This window comes from Eurosta solidaginis, chromosome 3 (genome assembly GCF_040869045.1).
Source record: "Eurosta solidaginis isolate ZX-2024a chromosome 3, ASM4086904v1, whole genome shotgun sequence".
NCBI lineage: Eukaryota > Metazoa > Arthropoda > Insecta > Diptera > Tephritidae > Eurosta > Eurosta solidaginis.
Genome location: NC_090321.1, coordinates 102,665,579 through 102,690,532, shown reverse-complemented (window position 1 = coordinate 102,690,532; position 24,954 = coordinate 102,665,579). Strand labels below are relative to the sequence as shown.

The 24,954-nt window shown below is 36.8% G+C and overlaps 1 protein-coding gene across 3 annotated transcripts in view; it reads left to right on the top strand.

Annotated features, from left to right (window-relative positions):
• Hr51 (Hormone receptor 51) overlaps positions 1 to 24,954 on the top strand; it is a 433,291-nt gene that overhangs the window by 148,955 nt on the left and 259,382 nt on the right. For 2 of the 3 annotated variants that reach the window (XM_067772890.1, XM_067772892.1), the window contains exons 2-3: positions 14,854 to 15,103; positions 22,879 to 22,982. In XM_067772890.1, coding sequence (XP_067628991.1) covers positions 14,854 to 15,103; positions 22,879 to 22,982 — 354 coding nt within the window. Of the gene's footprint in view, positions 1 to 14,717; positions 14,755 to 14,853; positions 15,104 to 22,878; positions 22,983 to 24,954 lie in introns of those variants that run through there. The other variant, XM_067772891.1, reaches the window with a different exon arrangement.

The window sequence follows — 24,954 nt, the reverse complement described above, 5'->3', positions numbered from 1 at the left end:
ACGCCACTGCTCTTGTGCCTACCGAACCTTAACCAACCACGGCAAAAACGAAAGATCAGTTGTAAGTGGCTTCCATTGTTCTTGATCCCAATTCATATACATTACGTACCCTACACGAGTAACATTTTAGTACTGTTTCTCCAAGTGGACCTTCAGACTGTAGGGTGACTTCCCTATGTTTAGCCCTCACCGAAAGATTAACAATTTGGGATCCAGATGTGCTTCCATGCCCATTGCAAAACCATTTTTTGCAATTATTGCACATCACTTCGTCGTCGAAATTGTTGTTGCACAAGTTTGCTTTGTTCCGTTTCCACAATTTCTCTGCACAAAAAGCACACTTTTTCGCCCTTATTTACCACTATCTCTTGACGAGAAATTTTTTTCATTGTGCAGTTCTTAAGACAACTATCCCCATTTTTCGATAATAGCTGGCAAACTTTTGTAAAAGTATATTTTTTCCAATTTTAGAGAAAATTATTCCTTTTTGTATCCAATAAACTTTTTTACTCAGTCGGAAAGTAAAGCACACAGATGAGTAGTGTTGAACGATATTTCACTATCGATGATTGCATCCCCTCTGTCACTATTAGTATTAGAATTTCATGCTGAAGGAAAATCGCCAATCGCTATTGACGATATTCTGCCACAGGTGATTGTCATTCAAAAGAATCGAATGAAGCAAAATCGCCAATCACTGATATATTTTAATTGCAATAGCTATAGCTATTAGCGATTTGTCAATAGCGGCTATGCAATCACCAATAGCGAAATATCGTTCCATCACTATTGGGCATTAAGTTTTTGGAAGTGGAAGCAAAAGTAAGCAGTGCGTGTCAAACTAACTTAAATTGCAATAAAGGATCCTAATCCTGCGACATATATTTTTGCTATAAACGATATTTTTAACAAATCAAGTAATAGATTGTTGTTCAAATTCAGAGAATCGAATCAATCATTAGTCATTAGCTTAAGGCTACCTTATTAACTTACTTTCTACGACTCGCTGTTTTCGAAATGGATTGTGATTTAGTCACAAATTCTGATTTATTTGAAAAATATAAGAATGTGGCAATATTAAAGACTATATATTTTTATACAATTTTATGAAATCCAAAATTGTGATACATCTTAATGGTAAAAATTTGAACAGTTTAAATAAAAGCCTTTTTGCTCAAAATACTGCTTCAATATGTATAGAGGGTGGAAAAAATCAGGATTCAAAGATTTATAGATACAAACAGTGAATGGTTACAGAAGCAAGTAGCTTGACCAGATTATATAAAAAAGCTACCGATGAATCCAGTTTACCCAGCCATCTACTAAGCTTTTGACTACAAAAAAATCTATAGGAACCTCCACCAATATAGCTCCTCGAAAACCTTTCAAAGAATTAGGTAACAAACAAAAGAAGAGACGCATTGAAGTGCTCTCCAATAGTTATTCAAATGATGAAATAACTATGCAAATACCGCGCAGTTAAAAGCAGCAGGAAATAAGAGTGTCTTAGAAATAACTGAATACTTAATTAAAAATCCTCAAGATGTAGATAAAGTAAAAAAATTACTTTTCCAATACAAAAAAAAGTCTCATTTCCATCGGATGAAGCTTTGGGCTTAGCTTTATCACTGAAATTTTCTAAATGGCAATACAACATTTTAAGAAAACGTATGCATGAAAAGGCTGAGGACATACTTCCTTCATATTATAAAATCCAAGGAGAAAAGCAGGGAATGTTATGTGCCTAAAAATGATATAACATTAACAGATGGTGGTGCTAAAGTTCGGTTGCAGTCACTTGGATCTAACAGTAATAAGGCTATTGAAAACGATAAAGTTGGAGGGCAGTGAATACCAAAATTTAACAAGTAAATGGGGCTTTGATGGTGCTTCCAGTCAAACCAATTGCAAGCACAAAATTAGCACTTGTGATGATATTGAAAACGATTCTTGCATTTTAATGGGAAGTTTGGTACCGATTAAATTAGCTTCTGAGGGGAAGGTTGTTTGGGAAAATGAATTTCGGAATTCGACATATTTATGTCGTCCCATTTTTTTTAAATTTGTGCAAGAAAACAAATATACTATCACTGAAGAAATGAGTGTGATTCAATTCGAAATCCACAATTTAATTGAAACAAAATGTGAAAAAGTTAAAGTCAGTCACTCATTAGTACTAACCATGATTGATGGAAAAGCTTCATCAATTTTGAGTGATACATCCACGCAACGTTGGAACATATGTAAGGCTACCCCAAAAGAGATGAATGACCGCACTTTAATTTTTAACATAGACGTTGATACTGACATTTACAAATATGGGATATCAACTCTGCATGCGAGAATTCGGTTTGTGGAGTGTATTCTTCATATATCTTACCGATTAGAATTTAAATCGTGGATAGCGAAAGGAGATAATAAATCTAAATTGGAAGAAAAGCGGAGAGCAGTACAGAATTCTTTCAGAAATTAGACTGGTTTATTAGTAGACGTGGTAAAGCAAGGACACGGTACAACGAATGATGGAAATACCGCTAGACGATTTTTCGCTGACATTAAAACTACTGCCCCTATAACTGGTGTTAGTGAAAACCTCGTTCAAAGATTCTCTAATAGATGTACAAAAGTTCAACATATACGCCAGAGAAACCATTCGAGCTTACGTCGAACTATGTGAATGGAATTTTATGCCTTCAAGTGTGCATAAAATTTTAGTACACGGAGCTTCAATAATAGAGCATTTTTGTTCCATTCTTATTGGAAAGTTGTCCCAAGAAGCCGCTGAATCCAGAAATAAAGATTTTAGAGCATATCGTCGAGACCATGCAAGAAAAATTAACCGCAAAGCGACAACTGAGGACATTTTAAATAATTGTTTAGTTACTACTGACCCATTTATTTCATCGAGGAGATCGAAATTACCTAGTAAGCATGGGGAAATATCCGAAGAAGTGAAATCTCTACTACTACCGCAGAACCTCGACTATGATACAGAAAACTAAATATTTTAGTTTCTCAATTTTAACTAGGTACGAATATACATACTACATATGAAACGCAAAATTTACTTAAAATAATAAAAATTGTCTTTTTTTTATTTTTATTTTTTTTGATATTTTTGAGGATTTCATGGACTATTGACCGATCGAATAATTTTTGCTTTTAATTACTCTTTTGGTACTAACGAACAAGCTGGAATAGTAAGCATCATAAAAAAAAATTAACGAACAAGCTGGAATAGCTAAAGTTTTGATTTGAACTTTTTTGGATTGTTAAATGTAAATTCAGTATCAAAAATTAAATGTATAATATGAATTATCAATTATTTTTTTTTTAAATATTACCCAGAAATAAAAAGCGATTCGAAATACTAACATTACAAAAAAAACAAAAACACAAAAAACAAAACAAAAAAAAAAAAAAAAAACGCGAACCCTTTCGAACCATGAAAATTTAAACGGTTTTATTGAAAACAATACTTACATGAAATAATAATAATACTAAAAGCTAGAAAATAATTAGGTAAGTCCTAGGTACTAGTTATCACACTCCTCATCAATCTAGGGCGTTAATCAGACAATTAAATAACAGCGTTGGAGGCGTCAAATTTCTATTGATAGGCAGCGGCCACCGTGGTGTGATGGTAGCGTGCTCCGCCTACCACACCGTATGCCCTGGGTTCAGACCCCGGGCAAAGCAACATCAAAATTTTAGAAATAAATTTTTTCAATTAGAAGAAAATTTTTCTAAGCGGGGTCGCCCCTCGGCAGTGTTTGGCAATTGCTCCGAGTGTATTTCTGCCAGAAAAGCTCTCAGTGAAAACTCATCTGCCTTGCAGATGCCGTTCGGAGTCGGCATAACACATGTAGGTCCCGTCCGGCCAATTTTTAGGGAAAATCAAGAGGAGAACGACGCAAATTGGAAGAGAAGCTCGGCCTTAGATCTCTTCGGAAGTTATCGCGCCTTACATTTATTTTTTTTATTTATTTAGTCATATATAAGACCAGCTGAATCTTAATCAGGTTATGCTACGCCTCACATTTTTAGAAATTTCACGCGCCCGACGTTTTTATTTAATTGTCTGATCGACGCCCTAGATTGATGAGGAGTGCGATTACTAGTACCTAGGACTTACCTAATTATTGTCTAGCTTTTAGCATTATTATTATTTAATGTAAGTATTGTTTTCAATAAAAGCGTTTAGCTTAAAATTTTTTTTTATTTGTTTTATATATTATTTAGATGAGCCTTAATTTAGGATATGGTAAGGAGAATAAGGGATAATTCGGATTTTTGTAGAGTTCTTCTGCTTGTGTTTTCAGTTCTATGTGCTCCAGGATTTCATTGTATTTGTCAATGCAGATTTCTTGTATCATTCTAAATGTTCCCGTCTGTAGTGTGGCCGTTCCTTTTTCTATTGTTACAAGTTGGGAGTTAGAGTAGTCGAGGATCTGTACCTCTGCTAGGCAGAGCGGTATGAAAAATCTGCAAAAAAGGAGTTTTACACATAGTTTAATTAGTTACGTATCCTACTTTTGTGTATTGTTTGTCCTCTTTCGGTAATTACTGTACTATTTCGGTCCTCCTTAACTATTTCCTTAGTATAGCTTACTTAATTTAGTCCCTAAGCTCCTGATGATTTGACCTGGTAAATATGATTTTACGTTATGTTTCTTTCTGTTGAGGTATTGTATGTCCTTTCTCTGTTTAAGTGCCAGTTTCTCTAAGTTACTTTGACTACTTCTTTCTATATCTTCTGGAGTAAACGTAACGTTTCTAACGAAAAATTTTTCTACTGGTCTATTTTTTGTCACGGAATGGATAGTATATTATATTCCGACACAGCTCTTTCTAGGAGCTCTTCAAAGTTCCCGTGTCCTCTATTCTCCTTGAGGCAACGCATTATTTCCATCAGAGTAGAATGGATCTTTCTACTTGCCCGTTTGCCTGGCTTTTGGATGGTGTTGTAAAAATCTATTCCCAATTCGTCCGTCATAATAAATTTAATTGAACTAGAATTCAATGAAGGTTCGTTGTCGATTACAATCAGCTTTGTCACTCCGAAATAGAAAATCAAGTCTCTTAAAGCACCTCTAATGTCTACTATTGCCCTGCTTGAAAGCTTCCTTGTTTGTGCGTATTTCGTAAATTTGTCCAGGGCAGTCATAATTACTTTACCTTCTGTTAAGAAAATGTAAATGTGGACCGTGTCCGGGATATGTGGGTAATGGCGTCTCGCCAATTTTGGGTTGGTTGGGATGGCGTTCGTATTTGTTTTCTTTGCAAGTGGTACAATTAGTTACAATTCTTTTTATTTTGCTGAGCATTCCTGGAAAATAGCTTTTTTCCAGAATCTGTACTTTGTTTTCAACTCCATTTCTGTGTGCGCGTTTATGGATGTCTAAAATGGTGTTTTCCTGGTCCTTTTCCTTGGTGATGTCGTCAACTAATTTTTGGGTATAGCGAATCTTATTGTTACTAAAATGTAGTGGATAGATGTTTTGGATCATGCCCATTATCCTTTCGTCTGTGTTGATTCCGTTAATGACGGAGGGGTTAATGTATCGTTTTAGGTGCGTAGTGAGAATTTGATCGTCGTATTGGGGTTCTGTAATTATGTGACGAAGGATTGTTGGAAATATTATTTTGAATTGATATAAAAATGTCCCGTCCTGCTTGAAAAATATTTGATTTTTAAAAACGTTTACTGGGGCCTCTGTACATGGTATGAGGTTATGGCTTGATCACTGTGGATTGTGGGAGTGAGGGAATTTATTGGGGCGGTATCCTTGAAAAGGCGTCTGCGACCACTTTGGAGTACCCTGGTTTATACTTCAGTTCGTAATTATATCCCTACAGGATGGCTTTCCATCGTTTAATTTTCCTATTCGTATTCCTTGTACTTAAAGCATTTGTTGCGGTTGGTGATCGGTAAATATATTTACTTTTCTTGACCGTACAATTAGTTCCCTAAGGAGCTTAAGGACCATATAATGGCCAGCATCTCCTTCTCTTTGGTTGCATAAGATTCTTCGGTTTGGTTGAGGGTCCTAGATATGTATGTTATGGGTTTTTAATTTTGTGATAGTATGGCGCGGCGAAGTACCTGCTGTCATCGAGCAAAGAGTCTGCGCATACGCGCTTGGAAACCACGCTACTGTTGGCAGCCATAATTTCGAAATAGTAAAAGACTTCGTTTAATTGGGAAGCAGCATCAACACTAGCAACAATATCAACACTGAAATCCAGCGAAGAATAAATCTTGCCAATAAATGCTACTTTGGGCTAGGTAGGCAATTGAAAAGTAAAGTCCTCTCTCGGCGAACGAAAATCGTACTCTACAAGTCACTTATCGTACCCGTCCTGCTATGTGGGACAGAAGAATGGACCATGCCAACAGCAGATGAAGCGGCTTTGGAAGTGTTCGAGAGAAAAGTTCTTCGAAAGATTTATGGACCCCTACGCGTTGGCGTTGGCGAGTACCGAAGAAGATTTAATGATGAGCTTTACGAGCTATACGCAGACATCAACATAGTCCAGCGAATTAAAACGCAGTGGATGCGCTGGCTAGGCCATGTTATGCGAATGAAAGATGATGCTCCGGCCAAGAAAGTGTTTCTATCGGAACCCGCCTATGGAAGCAGAGGTAGAGGGCGGCCCCCACTCCGTTGGAAGGACCAGGTGGAAAACGATTTAAACTCCCTTGGTGTGACCAATTGGCGGAGCGAAGGAGCGACTTTCACGCCTTGTTGGACGGCCATGACAGTTTAGACGGTTAAGCGCCAATCAAGTAAGCAAGTAAGTAAGTACGTACGGCGCCTATTGAGAAGTCGGATGCGTCTGTGATCAGTTCGAAGTCCTTTTCAAAATTCGATGTCCGGTGAAGTAAGGGTGTTTTTTATTTTGTCGAATGCCTTTAATGCTTCCTGATCTAGGGTAATTGATTGCGTGCTTGATGCGTTCTTGGAAATATTTCCAAATTTGCCTCGCAAAATGGCCGTAAGTGGCTTACGAACGAAGTTCCTTAAGATTTTTGGCAGGAGGCATATTAAGTATGGCTTCTACCTTTTTTGGGTTTTTTTTATTCCTCCCGGAGTAACAAGGTACCCCAGGAATTCTACTTCCTGTTTAGCAAACTCACACTTGTCTAGCTGTATTTTCATGTTTGCTCTCTCTAGGGTTCTGAGCACTAATTCAATATTTTTTAAGTGCTCCTCTGCGTTTTTCCCAAATATTATTACATCGTCGATGTAGAGGTAACATCTTACACCGATATATTGCCGGAGGATATCATCCAGTGCTCGTTGAAATGTGGACGGAGCAATCTTAAGCCCAAATGGCAATAGAATAAATTCGTACTTTCCGTTGTTCACGGAAATACCGTTTTCTCGATATCGGACTCACGGAGTGGTGTCTGATGAAATCCACTTTAAATATCAATAACGGTAAATAGTGAATTGTTTCCGAGGTTTGCAAGAACCTTATTTATTCTGGTATGGGGTACTTATCAGGGATTGTAACTGAATTGAGCTTTCGATAGTCGATCACCATCCGGTATTTCTTTTTAGCAGAGGCGGCCAACTTTTTGTCGACTATCCAAACTGGTGAGTTATAGGGGGATTTTGATCTCCTAATTATCCCGTTATCTAGGAGTTCCTATATTTGTCTTTCAATTTCTTCTTTAAGCGCCATTGGATAAGGATAGGGCTTGGAATATACAGGTTTGTTGCTGGTAGTGCGGATTTCGCCCTTCACTAAGGTAGTATATGTTAGTTTTTCATCGGGATCCGAGAACAGATTGGGACATTTCCCAATTAAGCTATTAATTTCTGATTGAATTTCGGTAAAAGATGTGATATTTTTATTCCTACATTATTCACTTCTTGTGACACCCTTTGTTTTAGAGGGATAACCATATTTTCGAAAATTGTCATCATATTTTTATTGGTGTGGATTGTTGCTTGCAGTTGTTTGAGCGTGTTGTTACCTATTATTCCATGAAAGCAATTTAATGTTGGTAAAATGAAAAATTTAATTTTTTCCTACGCCGTGTCCGAAAATATCCACGTACGTGTGGTGAGTGATCTCTATGTCTCCTGCGACAGAGTTAACTTTAAAAGAATGCTCATTAGGAATTGGATTTGTTATCCTAGAGGATTGTATGTAATTTTTATTCGAGCCGGTATCTATCAAAAAGTCTAGTTCATCTCCACTCCTAGCGATGAACTCGTAATAGGGGAGTGAACATGGAGTTAGTCTAAAAAATTAATAGTATCTAGTTCGGTGCAATCCTGCTCGTACAGGGCCGGATTGTTGTTTGTGATTAAATTAAAGTTACTTTTTGGTACATGGTCTAATTGATTTTCGTTTCCATAATTAGTTAGGACGGGATTATCCTCGTAGATTTGGTGAGGATCTGCTTAATCATAGTATTCATCCGGTTTAGTGTAGCCTGTATCGGCGTAAAAAGTTCTTTGCATTTTATTTGGTGCGTGAGGATGTTGGGTAGAAAGGGGACGCTTCTGCGCGATACTACTTTGGTTAGTCTGCGGCCGGTTTTGATAGTTGACCTGTCTGGAATTTATGGACTGGTCTACATCCATGGGTACTGGTGGTTTTGGTGGTAGATTGTTTCTGTTATTACTGGAGTAATTATTTTGATTGTTGTATCATGTTGGGTTCGAACGGAAATTTGGGTTATACTTGGGATAATTGGTTTAGTCGTTGTATCCCGTGCGGATTCCTTGATCATATTCGGGGTAATTGTAGTTGCCAGGACGATTTGTCTGTGGAATGAGTGAATTATTTGGGTACTTATTTGGTTGTCGATTAAAGTGTTGCGACCTCGGTGCAAAACTAGGTTTTGGTGTTGAGAAATAAGTCAGTTCGGGATAGAAGGGTCTGTTATTGATATAATTTGTGGTATTACGTGGTGGTCGTGGCGGCCCGTTGTTAATTGATATATTCTCAGTGTTCGCGTAGTTCATTCGGAAGGACATGTTATCAGGTTTTTGACACAGGTGCAGTGCCTGTGGCAGAGTGGTTGGCATACGGATACTGAGGAGACGGGGTAGCTCTCCGTTAAGCCCGCGGATAAACGTATCCAGAGCTTTCTCTCTATAGGAGTTTGTCATGGCTCTGATGGACTCTTCGCTCAAGTCGAGACAGGAAATTTTGTCAAGGATTAGCGAAAGATGTTGATAGTCCTTCTGATAGGAGGTAGAAATATCATTGTGGCGTTGGGCCATTTGGTATTCTAAAGTACCAATATATCTCTTGTCGGAATAGTGCATCATGAGGCACTTTCTAATATGCGTCCAATCTAGAGGAGTACTGTAGGATTCAAGAGCCGTCTCGGCATCGCCGATAATTTCGTGTCTGGTTTTATGTAGTATGGCGAAATATTTAGGTGTGTTTTTCAAAGATTCATATGCTTTTAGTATTCTGTCGACACGCTTTCTCCAGGAGCTAAATTCCCCTGGTCGTCTTGAGAATTCTGTCAGGCATTTTACCACATCTGGTACCCTATCTAGATCGTTTATATTTTGCGCATTTAATGTAACTCTATTGTTTGGTGGAAAATCATTAAGGGAAGTCCTATTCATTCCATCTGACACCTCATAGCTGCTGATTCTATTTCCGTCGTATTAGCGACGGGAGGATTTCCCTGATGGGGGTTCCGTATTCCAACCTAAGTTGGTTCAATTGATCAACGAGTTCCTCCACGTTTCCTGTCATTTTTCTAAAAAAATGCTAGATTTGTTTGCTAATTTCCTGTTAGTTCTTCTAGTATTTCATAAGGCGCAACTCAGTTTACTTTCACAATGATTTCTGTATAATTTTTTCTTAGATTTTATGGATTTGTTTGCTAATTTCTTGTTAATTTTTCTTTTGTTTCACAAAGCGCAATTGAATTTACTTTTCACAATAATTTCCTTTTCCCTTTTTTTGTTACAGTTGTTATTGTTATTTTTTTGTTTCCAATTATGGTAATTGTGCAGTTTATGGTACCCACCGAAATTTGGGCCTTTTTTTCGAGTGAGGTATCCGAAGACTCATATTCACGTCTAGATTAAGAATCCGAAAGCGGAAATTAACTTTTTTTTACCCGTTTAAAAGTTATCCGCGAAAAACATGTTTGTGTGATACATATTGTTCCCGCACGTTTACAATCTTTTAAGCGCACACATCACTTTACTTTTTATATTTAGTATATTAACATAATCTAACTTGCACGAATTAACGAAAAACTTATGTTAAATTTCACTAATTTACTTATAAAATATCAAAACAAATATTGCAACAAATTTCTGTCGAAATGAAAACACATGAAAGTGAATAGTGTTGCCAGCTCAGCAACGCTGGTGATTACTTTTGTTGTTCTCTGTTAGGATTAATACAAGGCGGTGGCGGCTCAACATATGCAAATTTAAATAAACATACAATTACATTCTTTTTGTAATTTACTGAATATGTTGCAATTTAATATATTAAAATAGAAGAGAATACGTCTTCAATTTATCGAAATAAAGAGATGCTGGCAAATATTTGGAATTTTGGAAATAGTGCAGAATACATACATTTGTCACACAAAAAAAAAAGCAATTTATAGAGATTTTTATGCTGATTCCAACGGTATATTTCTTTTTTGGTGAAAATGAAAGGTTTGGGGGTAATTCCATGTCAAAAGGCGAAATTATGAATTTTTCAAATCAAAATATCTCCGAAACTAGTGGATGCGTTTCAAAAATTAAAAAATCGAAAAATAACTTATAAAAATACCTCTCATCTGATATATATATCTCTAACTTTTCTAGTCTTTATTTACCAAAAATTTGAAAAAGCTCTTTTTTGGTGGCCATACACAGTAGTTTTGCGTAGAACACTTTCTGCATAGGCGGCCTTCGGCCGCGCTTATAAAAAATAACCCTGAGCTACGCCATGCCAAGTCCGGGTGTGTGGTATAACCTTGGCTACCGCCACGGTGATGACCTTCTGCGTATTACACCCTTCTGCGTAGGCGGCCTTCGGCAGCACTTTAAAAAACCAACCCTTAGCCGATCCAACACCGGCTACGCCATGCACAGTAATTCTGCGTAGAACATTGACGGGTTTGTTTCGAGGTGAGTTTTTATTTTAGTATTCTTGTTGCCGGTCCGACGGTTAAGGGTAATTTTTTAAAGGTGTTCTACGCAGAATTACTGTGCATGGCCACCAAAAAAGAGCTTTTTCAAATTTTTGGTAAATAAAGGCTAGAAAAGTTAAAGATATATACATCAGATCAAAGGTATTTTTATAAGCTTATCTTCGATTTTTTAACTTTTGAAATCCATCCACTAGTTTCGGAGATATTTTGATTTGAAAAATTCAAAATTTTGCCAAGATATATATACATACATCAGATCAAAGATATTTTTATAAGCTATTTTTCGATTTTTTAATTTTTGAAATCCATCCACTAGTTTCGGAGATATTTTGATTTGAAAAATTCAAAATTTCGTCTTTTGACATGGAATTACCCCCAAACCTTTCATTTGCACCAAAAAAGAAATATACCGTTGGAATCAGCATAAAAATCTCTATAAAGTCCGATTTTTTATTTTTTTTTACAAATGTATGTATTCTGCACTTGTTCCAGAATGAAAATTCCAAATATTTGCCAGCATCTCTTTATTTCGATAAATTGAAGACGTATTCTCTTCTATTTTAATATATTAAATTGCAACATATTCAGTAAATTACAAAAACAATGTAATTTTATGTTTATTTAAATTTATGTTGAGCCGCCACCGCCTTGTATTAGTCCTAACAGAGAACAACAAGAGTAATCACCAGCGTTGCTGAGCTGGCAACACTGTTCACTTCCATGTGTTTTCATTTCGACAGAAATTTGTTGCAATATTTGTTTTGATATTTTATAAGTAAATTAGTGAAATTTAACATAATTTCCGCTTTCGGATTCTTAATCTAGACGTGAATACGCGTCTTTTGATACCTCACTCGAAAACAAAGGCCCAAATTTCGGTGGGTACCATAAACTGCACTACTACCCCAATTATTTACTTATTACTAATCTTACGCTAGTATCATGTCCAACGCTGGATGTGGGGTTCTTGCCGCTGCGGTGTTCATCCTTTTCCCTCCTGATACTTGGGTACCTCGGTCGTACTGCTTATTCCACTTCCCGGTACCGCCGTAGACGCGTGGCCTTACTTGTTATTTTTCGGGCCCTTTTACCGTTTTTTTACATACGTCACTCGCGTGGCCTTACTTTTTGATTTTCAGGAACTACTACTTTACGGCACTCGCGCTGGTCCCTGCGTGGGTGCCAGTTAAATTACTAACAGTTATTAAGTTGCAAAAAATTATTTGATTGGGAGCTATATTCGTCAATGTCAAAATTAGAACTAACTTTTCAAAATATTCTTTTCTTACAACTAACTTATTTGGTCGCCGCTCTACCTTTTTTCACATTTTTCGGATGCTTCGGAATTGTTTTCGAGATTATTGGAAGACTATTTTGGACCGTTGGTTTTATTTGTGCAGTTTAAGTTAGGAGCTATTTCTAGGCTGTTTAAAAATAATATGGATACCATTTAGGGATTTTTTTCAAAACAACTTCAGGTTTGCTTACGACATGTTTCAAAATATTTATGCACCTCTCTGGATTGGATGGGTTTTGTAATATAAATGGGAGGATCACCCATACTTTAAAAAAGTCAAGCCAGTAGATCCTTTAACATTATAAACTATGTGTATGCCAAATCTCACCTTGTTTTGTCATACAAGCAAACATCCAGATATCAAGACATTCCGATTTCTAAGCATCAAACTTTCACATTAATAATATATACATTAGGCTGGTTCGATTTATTAACCGATATGGCGCCATCGATTTTTCGATAGAACTTGAGCTCAGGAAAAAAAGTTCCACTACGCATACCCAAAAAAATAATTTTCGAGCCCGCGAAATTTTGTTTTTTTGTTTATGATTTTTAGATTTTTTTTTTCAAAACCAACGTTTCTAGCGGACATTTTTGGGTCGGACAGGGTATACATGAAATTTTTTTAGTAGGTCATGAAAAAAGACTTAAAAATCAAAAACCAAAAAAAAAAAAACATAAAAAAGTTTCGCAGGCTCGAAAATTATTTTTTTGGTTATGCGTAGTCGAACTTGAACTTCCTGAACCCAAATCTTATCGAAAAATCGATGGCGCGAAATCAGTTAACTTTCGTCCATACAAATCGACCCAGGTTAATATACATACATACATAGTTCTTTCCTCATATCGATTGCCATCTATACTGATTTGGAAACGCAAGCAGTTTCACAGATAGTTACAGGATAATTTTCCGCATCGATTCGGGACGATTTCTGGATTATTTCGAATGTTTTGGGCCGTTTTCATGGTCATTCCGGATCATTACATTAATATAAGAAAAATACTTGAATCGCGGAATTGCCATATGAAATACCGCTATCGCAAAAATCGAAAAATTTAAGATCCCTATGTACGTCTTTCTTTCGCATGGGGTATCGTTATCCATTTATCCATTGAAATTACTTTGTATGAAATTTGGTTTTTAAAAGGCTCAACACTTTCATTTGAGTAATGCAATAGTTATAACAGAGTACGCGGTTCGCAACAATAATAACAACAAAGGCAACATCATCTTTGTAATATTAACAGCATAAAATTCAAGCATATGACGTTAATCCCGTTGACTGTGGCTAACACTTGGTGCTTGTATGATTGAATATATTTGATGAAATTACCAGCCAGCCGTAACAAATTAGACCGCCAGTGCATCGGTGTTTAGCTTTTAAGTGCATGAAAAAATCACTACAATCAAATTAGGGTGTGATGGCGAAACAATTGTCCCCAGAGAAAAATTTGTGCACAGATTGACACGAAGCTTTAATGGCACCCTAATTGAATGTGTAAATAAATTTGTAGATTACTGTTAGGGTCAGAAGCACTTCACTGCCTTATACAAACATACATACATATAAACACACGAATACAGATTTAGTGGATGTAAGTACCCTGCAAAAAATGCGATTAGTCAAGGGGAGTCCAGGATGAGTCGCAAAGGAGTATGCGACTAATGCCAGTTCTAGTCTCTTCGTATCCATTGAACTGTTTCCTTTTGTTTGAGCATGTGCTATGAAGAGACTAATTGGACCCGTTTATACCGGAACGAGAACGAAGAGAACAATTTCCTTTGTACCCATTTGGGAACGAATGAAGACTAATCCCTTCTTATGAAAAAGTTTTAGTTTTCGCATGGTGCAGATATTTTCATTTTAAACGCAACATTAAAACTTGCAAAAGATTATTAAATACATCTAAGTAAACAAATTGTTTAGTAGCCAACTCTTCCAAAAGATATGGGTTGACGATAATGGAACACATGGTCCTAGGTTCGGTATAGGGCTCCTCATTTTTCTTAAATAATTCTTGTCAATCGCCTGCAATCTCTTTTATTTTACTCATTTCGCTGTCGTTTTTCTATTATTTCTTAAAATGGGATACATACATAGATTTCAAACTGACTAATCCCAGCTGTACCCAAGAGGGACTAGAGGGGATCAATTATGCTCCAGTCTAGACAAAAGAGATCAATTGAGTTCACTCTCTTTAGAGATTAATTGCACGATTTTTTGCAGGGTATTCACAAACACGTTGCACGCAAAGTCAGCATCTTGAATCAATTTTATGCCGATGGGGTGAGGAATGAGAGTATTAGTAGGTAAAAAAAAAAAGAGTCAAAGACATATTTGAACATTTGCAATTCAATAAAATGAAATTTAATTGAAACCAACTTAGCAAGTGTTTTTATTTATTGCAGAAATACTTAGCACGCATACAAACAGAGGTTGTTATTCACCGCAAAATCGATTGGTCCCTTGGAGTCAGCATTCGGTGGTAAATTCGGCTGCTAATAACGAACAATCAGGTACGCGCTCAAAGAGTCAAAATTTAGGTTTGATTTGTGTGGTCTGTGGAGATACAAGTTCGGGTAAACACTATGGGATTTTAGCCTGCAACGGCTGTTCTGGATTTTTTAAGCGAAGTGTCCGACGAAAACTCATTTACAGGTAAGTTTGATGTAGTATATCCAAAGATAACATTTATACATATATTATCTAAATGAATATTTACAATCATTAATTAGAAGAAACTCTGATGCGCATCAGTATAAAACTAGATAGGCAACTCAATTTCGCTTAAAACCTGTACGTACAAGTAAGGGTCTAAAATCAGTATTTATTTAATAATGAATTACAATGTATAATACCATCCCTGAGAAAATTTAACATGTAATAACTGTCAGATCGTAAGGATAGCTCTTTAGTTAGATGCTTATGTAATAGCAAATGAATACTAGGTATTGAAAAACAGAAAAGGTGGGTAAGTAAAATTTGCTTATTGTCCCCTTTGCTAATTTCACGCAAAGGGGCTGTTACTTTTTTGTCTCTTTGGTTTAACCCTACTGAAACTGCAAGAGTTTCCTTTGACTGCTGTTAGAGGGTACATTGGTTTGAGTGACTTTTCAAACGTGTTTGGCTTTTACTAATTGGTTTTCTAAATTCATTGGGTTTATGTTTTAAGCTTAATTGAACAATACGTCCAAAGGTCCAAATTGTATTAAAATCAAACCCAAAAAGATTAAAAAATCTAAAAATATAAAGTTCTAAATACTTCTGGTTTTAAAACAAAATCAAAAAGTTAAAAAAAAAAATAAACCTTAATACAAATTTGTACACAAATAACACATTTATAGGATATGTTTTCTTACACAAATGTGATAGATCAGTAGGTAGAACAACCTGCTGCAGTCCGGTGCATGTCGGCTCGAAACCAAGCCACCGCCCTTTCGATTATTTATTTTATACCGACAAAAGTAAACTTCTCTAGTTTAAAATTTAACCAAATTTGGTTAGGCTATATATATATATATATGTATATACATATATTACAAGAAAGTTTCAGTTTTAGGTTCAAACTTTTAACCGTGTACGATTTAAACTGCTAACAACTTTGAAGCCAAATGGCCCATGGAGACTATAGAATAATTATAATAAACTATTTATTCTATAAATTTTTATTGAATTATTTTGAAATATTAATTCGTTTAACAAAATTTTATATTCTAACAAAAGTTTCTTATTTTGATAACTTCCTTAATTTTCATTTAAAAAGGGTAACTTAATTATTTTAAAAAAATTTAAAAATCACAAGTAAGAAACAAGTAAAAGTATTAATATAAATACAATTAACAACTTAGTATAGACCCTACAGAGACTTCTAGAAAAACGTTCACCTGAAGATTTATGAATATTTCTGTTATACCAACAGCGAAAGTCTCCAGCTCAAAATTAGTATTATTATTATTTATTATCGAAAGCCATTGTGATACCACGTGGGTCTGTCCCCTACTCAAATCAACAGGTCGATTTAGCAAATGTCAGGAATTTCTTAGGTTCCAATTTGGAAAGGTAATGCCCCGCTGTTTTAAAATAAAACTGGAAGGGGTGACTTGGACTTCCTTGGTTGTTGCAATTTTCGTTTGTTAAAGGAAGGGCCTGGTGCTTTTTGTTGGAGGGCGACCTAGATCGTCTCGACGGGCAAGCCAAACCAAGCAATAATGAATAAAGCTAAATAAATATTTCAGAAAAACCTATACCCTTTTAAAAACTTTAAAGTAGCTGTCGCCCTGAAGTTTCGCCTCTTTGGAAGCTTGTACTGACTATTCAAATATCCACTTGTTTCTGTTTATATTTTATTTAAATTATATTATCCAAATTTTTAGACACTCGGCGGCACGTATTCTGCACACTTTCAAATGATTAACAGAGAAAAGTTCTATAAAAGGGATGAAAAAGTTGAAGTCACGTTCTCGCTGAACTATATTTACTCTAAGCATTCCGATAATCCATGGCTTCTGAATGTTACACTTATGTTCATCCCCTTTAAAATACCCAGACTATGTATGTTTTTATGATGCATGTAAATGTGTGTATTTGTATACACTGTGTAATGTGGTCTCATTTGGTTAAGTGTATTCTTCTTAAGCTCGATATCAATCTCTTGGGATGGGATAAAGTGAATTGACATTGCAATAACTAAAGGGAAATAGTACATATTTAATAATAAAAGAAAAGAAAATTTGGCTATTAAAACATCGTCATTTGACTTTCGTTTATTAATTTTTTTGCTATAGCTGAATTATAGCAGATTGTAATATTTACAATCACATATATGATTGAAATCTAATGCAATTGCTTTATTTGTTTTATTTTATGATAGCAATCACGGGATGCAGTACTTCTCATGATCGAACAACACGTAACCAAATCGATCACAATATGGAGTCGCATTTGATAGCATTGTGTATAAGACAAGTGTGATAACTTCTGCATAGAAGTCAAAATTACAAATAGAACCGATCACCTGATTTTAATTGACTTTCGTGGCCTTATTCTGTATCTCTTTCTATCACCCGCTGAAGATAGCCATATTGCACCCATATTTAACATCCTGTCAAAACGCTGCCAAAACGATAAAATGTAGCTAAGTTGAACATTCTGTCAGGCAGTTGACGGATAAGATATCACACTTGTTTTATCCACAATGTTTGAAAATACTCGACTTCATAAATTTAAATGTTGTTTCTTGACTTATCTGCAGCATTGATTTTTTCGGTATAATAAAAAACTCCTACATTAAGGTCTTTCTGAAATATAATATACAGTAAAATACCGCCTGTGGCCTGTATTTCCTTTTGTGGGAGGGTTTATTTCCTTTTCCACAACTAAGTAGTATGGAAACGTCATGAGATGATTGACGATCTGGAACAGTCGTAAATTTATTGAGTTTGAGACATATTCACAATAAGTTATCTTATTAAATTGTATTTTTGTTATTATGGAAAAACTGAAACGAGTTAAACATACTGGCTGATATCATAGCCATTATATAAATTATATTTCTAATTTAAAAATACAAAGATATCTGAATATATCATAGCTAGGCTCGAAATAGCTATAATATCAGCCAGTATGTTTGACTTCTTTCAGTTTTTCCATCATAATAAAAATACAATAATTATTGTGAACACGTCTCAAACTCAATAAGTTTACGAATGTATTAAATGAATATACGATTAAATCAAAGATTATGCCCAAGCCAGACTTCAGGTGACAGTTGCTGCTTAACCAAAAAGCCAACACAAAAAGCTTTGTGCGCAGAGTACCACATAGAATCAGAATGATTTTGCTATACCGCATCAAGCAAATAAAATGAAATAAAGTTAATAAAAACAACAAACAGGAAAAAGTGAAGTTAAAGCACATACATACAGACGCAGAGATAGCCTAATTGTAGACATGCGGTGTTAGAAATTTGACGACTCGAGTTCGAAACTCACTCGGGGGGAATATAGTTCCTAATTTAAAAATACAAATATATCTGAAGAGATTTTTGGAAGGGTCCAAATAGCTATAATATTAGGAAGGGTTCAAATAGCTATAATATCAGCCAGCAACTGTCACCTAAGCTCTGGGTTGGGTATGAGCTTTGATTTAATCATCTATTCATTTAATACATTCGCAAACTTATTGAGTTCGAGACATATTCACAATAATTTATCTTATTAAATTATTGTATTTTTATTATTATGGAAAAACTGAAACGAATTGGAAACTGAACATATTGGCTGATATCATAGCCATATCTCTTCGCAGATGGTACCTTTGGGACGAATTCCTCCAGATCCCAAAAGCGTTGTAGAAGCTGCTCTATCGCGACAACTATTTTGGACTGGGTGTCCAAAGCTACAAGTGACGAACAGCTGTTTGCCGTAGGTCCGCATATGACCAAACCAAGACGCATGTGAAGAGCACATGGCTACTTGGGTCCACCGACGATAGTGTCACCCAGGAGAAGCATAGCCAAAATGTCAGCTCCATTGAGCCCATCCATGAAACCTGGTGTGTGAAACATCGGATCAGCAAGTGGTATACCATGTAAATGCTTGTAATGGCTAATGTCTATTGGTGACGATGGAATAGTTCAGGTAATGTTCGGTAATGTAAGATATGTGCCTCAAAGCAGCCGCCGAAGTTCGCATCATGATAAAAACGCATAATCTCAGCCGTCTGTCCACGCGATAAAGTGGGGCTGTGTGAACCGATACCCTCTACAGTGAGTTTGGATCGTCTTCTGTGGAGACTCAGACGGTTAAAAACGATTCCGTAGTGAAGCTTACCTGTGAGCCCATGTCACAAAAGATGCAGCACTTCACCTCTTCTTCCACGCTATCTACCACTAGTGCTTTTGCAGTTGCCAGAAGAATGATTCCTTCGGAATGTGCCAGCAGGGGCTGAACAGCGTCGATACGGGGTAGTACTTGAGGAGCGGTGGTGCCGGCTCCCTATGATGATTGCAATACTGAAGCTGTGTTTGTTGGCGCCCGTTCGCTTATCGGGTTGGCCTTACAAAGCAATGTGTTGTGTTTCTGCTTGCAGATGCCCGCGATACAATCCCTGACAGAGTGACTTGATCCTAAGCAATTAATTCAAAGCGATACTTGGCATACCATTTGTAAGCTTTGATATTTAACTCCCAAAATTGAGGGAACTTGAATAGGCGATGTGACTTGGAGCACCGTGGGCACACAGGCCGCATATTGGCAATTGAAGATTTCGGTGTCACCACATGTGACTGTACTGAGCGGTTAGATATAGTATGTCTTGACGGTGCAGTGGAACTGGAACTGTGGAAGCGTAGCCGAATGGTTGAGGAGAGTCCAATGAGTCACCGCTGATGTTGGTAACTTTCGGAGAACTATAAACGATGGCTTCTGTTATCAATTCCATCACATTGATCGCACGCAGTGTGCTTCGTCTCACTTTGACAACATTTCGAACACTACGTTGCGTTAGAGCTGGATGCTTTGGTAAGTCGAATACAAGATTCACATGAGACTCCAAGCGTTTTGGATTGTCGTATCGCCTTTTCAACTCTGCCTATAGCTGTTCATAACCTAAGTGTACACGCCACCAACCATAGGTACGGCTTGGGCATCCACGCACTATCTCAACCGGCTGAGCTTGTAGGTATCATCCTAAACATCAGCCAGTTTTCCTGCTTATCATAGAATGTAGGTAGGTTCACAGGATCGACCCGTTGCTCCATTTGGCGACGACTGGACGCAAAGTGTGTTGTTTTATTTACAGCAACACGAACAGCTGCAATTTTGTAGCTGTGCTGCCATATTGGTCTCCATCTGCGCTAGTAGTTGCTCATGTACATAAAGCACTAAAATCATGTGGTTTTTCATAGAGCGATTATAATGACTGGCCAACATGGCGATTGTGTGCTCTACCTGCACCTCGGCCGGGCTGTACTCTTCAGCGTCCATTTCTGCTTTAATGCGCAAAATACTATTCCTTGCTGATCTCCTTATGTTGATTGCTTTCATGGTTGTACGCTTGCAAATTTGGTAATTCACAAATTTTAATTCAATACAATTAGACTATTAAGTTAATTAATCGCGGCTATACAAACCTATACGATTTTAAAAAATACTGAAAACTAATAATTAACGCGTTTGCACTCCTCACAGGAGGCACCAAAAAATATATTGTAACGAATTTACTTGCAACTCCCCTTATTTGCAATCTTCTGCTGAGTTCGAATCACTAAACTGTTGAATAAATAACTCCAATATTTAATAATGCAAAATGGCCTTTATTAAAGTACTTCACAATAACACTCAAACTTTTCAACGAATAGCTTGCTTAATAACCAAACTGATTGATAGCTCAAATGAAACTCCTCTTCGCCTCTACTGTCGCGCCTTTTATACTTTTTGATTTCTCATTGCATACTTCCAGGCTTTTCTATTCCAGAACTTACTAGTTTGTTTCAGCTACAAAATCGCCAGCCACAACTACGTTTATAACTTCTCATTTGAGTAATACTTGCACAAATTATTGCCCTCTCTTGTGACAACTCAGATAAGATATATGCATGTGTTTGTGTATTGGTTCTCCGCTGCTCGTATACGTACATATGTGTAGACGCAATTATTGATTCGTTTATGTAGATACATAATGATTGAATTATTGATGTGAATTCACGTCACTGCTTAGCATCGGCTTAGAGATAGCAGCACCCCTTAGTTTTGCTAATATTCGTAACAATATGTTAAGTTGTTGATTACATTGGAGCGTAGTCATAGTAAAAATAAAATAGGTTTTAAATTTGATTGCAGCGTTTTTTAACAAATAGTTATCAGTAAATTATGTCAAAAAACTGCAACTAAACTTAGAACCTAATGGAATTTGAATCTAAGTGTTTGCCCAGTCCACAAGAAGGGGAATGCTGCGAACTTCGGAAACTATCGCGTTTTGTAGGTATTGTGCGAAAGTATGAAGCCACCCTGAATTGGCTGTTTGGACTTTTTCAGAGCGGCTTCAGACCTGGTATCATTGGCCAGATTTTCACTATGCGCCAAATCCTGGAAAAAAACCAGGAAACAAGAAATGGCACACATAATCTCTTCGCATATTTTAAAGCCGCCTTCGGCAGTACGAAAAAAACTGACTATATGCCTTTATATTTGAATTTGGCTTCCACAACGAGGTTTCAAGCACGGTGACCCCCTATCGTGAGATTTATTTAATTTGATGCTGGAGAAAAAAATGCAAGCTGCAGAGCTTAACCACTATTCTATAAGAGCGTGCAATTACTGGCGTATGCTGAAGACATTGGCATAATCGGCCTTAACACCCGTGCCGTAAATACTGCTTACTCCTGGAGTAAAGAAGCGGAAAATATTTGTTTGATGGTGATGAGGAAAAAACGAATTAACTGCTGTCAGCAAGCAAAGTGTCAGCTCTTCTGTGCCTTTACAACTACGTCACTGTTGGCTGCCATAATTTCGAAATAGTAAAGGACTTCGTTTATTTAGAAAACAGCATTAACGCAAACAACAACGTTACCTAGAAATCCAGCGAAGAATCGCTCTTGCCAATAAATGTAACTTTGGGCTTAGTAGGCAAGTGAAAAGTAAAAAGCGGCAAACGATGATCGTACTCTAAAAGTCATATATCGTACCCGTCTTGCTATATGGTGCAGAAACATAGACCATGACAACATCAGATGAGGAGGCTCAGGGAGTGTGCGAGAAAAAATTCTTCGAAAAAATTATGAGCCTCTACGCGTCAGCGACAGCGAGTGCCGAACAAGATTTAACGACGAGCTGCACCGGCTTTGTGCAAACACCAACATAGTCCATCGAATTAAAATAAGGCGGCTACGCTGGCAAGATGATGCTCGTACCAAAAACGTATTCTAGATAAGTATCTGGACGCCCCTATGGGAAGCAGCGGAAGAGGACGGCCCCCGCTGGAACGACCAGGTGGAAAATGATTTAAATCCCTTGGTATCACGAATTGGCGCCAGTCAGCCCAACGAAGAAGTAACTCACGCCTCGTTGAGCGGCCATTATCGTTTAAACTGCTAAGCGGCAATTAAGAAAGTAATTAAGTAAACTTAGAACCTATTTTATTGTGACTATAACTATGCGCGATTGGTCTTATAGTCACGATTCGGTCCTTTTTTTCGATGAATTTTGGTCCCAAATGAAACTATGGTGTGGCAACCGTAATTGGGGGTTTTTTTTTTGTCTGGTTCCCAAACAAATTCTGGTAGCACTATGGGCACATTCAGTCTATATGGGACCTATTAAGCCACCAGCCTAACCTAACACAACGCTTTATGAAAATTAATTTATTCCTGATACCGCTACTTTCATCCCATCAAATATAGATATAAACGTTTTTTTTTAATTTTTTTATTTTAGATGTCAAGCCGGAACTGGCCGATGTATTGTTGACAAAGCTCACAGGAATCAATGTCAGGCTTGTCGTCTTAAAAAGTGCCTTCAAATGGGAATGAATAAAGATGGTGAGTACAAAATAGTATATTACTGCAAATAATAGTTGAACACTTAATACAACAAAGCAAGGAAATTTCACTTTGACGTTATTTGACATTATTTTATTTATTTATTGTTTTCTTACGGCGTAACTTACGTTTCTACGTCCCGTATGCCATTTATAAAACTCTGGATTTTTACCCTCTCGGTGTACTCTCCGGGTGCGTCCGCATTTGCCAAATATGCCAACCTTTCAACATCCGAAGCAAACTCTTGCAAAGTCTCATTAGCCTTTTGGTAACGGTTTTGCAATTCTATTTGATATATCTGTTTCCTGTGTCCGCTTTCGTACCGTCGTTCTACAGCAGCCATCAATGCGTCATAACTGTTCCGTTCGTAATCTGGAATAGTCTGTAAAATTTCGGCAGCTGGTCCTTTCAATGCTACGAAGAGTGCAGCAACGTTATCTTCAGCATTCCAGTTGTTCACTGTTGCGGTCTTCTCAAATTGTAGCTTAAAGACCTGGAAAGGAACAGAACCGTCAAACGATGGTGTTTTTACCTTTGGATTACTCGTTGAAACTGCTGGGCGATTTAGTTGCAACTGCTCGATACGTCCTCTCAAAGCATCCACCTCGGCCTCGATTTTTTCCTCAAACTGTAAAATTTTTGTATCCTGGGCCTCCAGCTTCGATGTTACCCTTATCTCATGTGCTTCCAGCTGCGAGGATATGCGGGCCTCCTGTGCTTTCAACTGCTCAGCCAACTGAGATGTCATATATGTCTTTTGCTCTTCCAATTGGGTTTCCATCTTGGATGTAATCTGTGTCGACATTTCTGACATACGCGTTTCTTGTGCTTCAATCTTCGATGTAATCTGTGTCGACATTTCTGACATACGCATTTCTTGTGCTTCAAACTTCGATGTTATTTCTGACGACATTTCTGACATTTTCGACGACATTGATGTTACTGTCGATGTTTGTACAGATATTGCAGCCAAAATCATGTTGAAGTCTGTGCTCGTAACTGTCTGCGATGTTTCGTTTTTCTCCTCAATTTTTGTTGTTGTCTCGTCCACATCAATTCCTTGCGACTCCATTACCTCTTGTAGCCGTGCTTGAAGTTCGATCTTACTGCCGGTTGTATTCCATCCACGGTTCTCCGACTCCTTTTTCAGTTGCTGGATCCTCAATTCACTCAACTTTGCCATGTCCAAGTTGTATTCCCAATCTTCGGAATTTATTCAACAGTTCCTCTTCTGACACCAATGGTAACGAATTTACTGCAATTCCGCTTATTTCTAATCATCTACTAAGGTTCGAATCACTAAACTGTTGAATAAATAACTCCAATATTTGATGATGCAAAATGGCCTTTTATTAAAGTACTTCACAATTAATAACTATTATTGCTCGACAGATAGCGTGCTTATTCAAGATAAGATATCTGCATGTGTTTGTGCGTTGCTTCTCCGCTGCGTGTACGTACATATGTGTAGACATAATGATTGAATTATTGATGTGCATTCACGTCACTGCTTAGCATCGGCTTAGAGATGACAGTACCCCTTAGTATTGCTAATATTCGTTACAATATCATTAGAAATTTTATTTAAATTTTGATAAATATCCGTAGTCAATTCAGTTAAATTTTTAACGCATTTTTCTAATATATTATTATTTATACTCAAAACTACAGGAGATTTGGAAGAATGAGGTTTGCTGATTAAATCAAAAAGTTTGTCAGCCAAAATAACAATTTCATCTCTGTTTTGATTATTACTGGAAGTCAAATGAATTTGTATTTCTTGTGGCAATTTACGAATCCCTAATTTAAAAAGTACTTCTTGGCTAACAATAAAGTCAGAACCTATAAGTGATTTCATAAGTCTGAATAATTCAGATGGTGAACGATCACCAAGTTCAGTTTTTGAAAATAATTCTTCTAATCTTTTTTCTTCACTAAGTGAAAATCTTTCACATAAAATCTTTTTAATTTT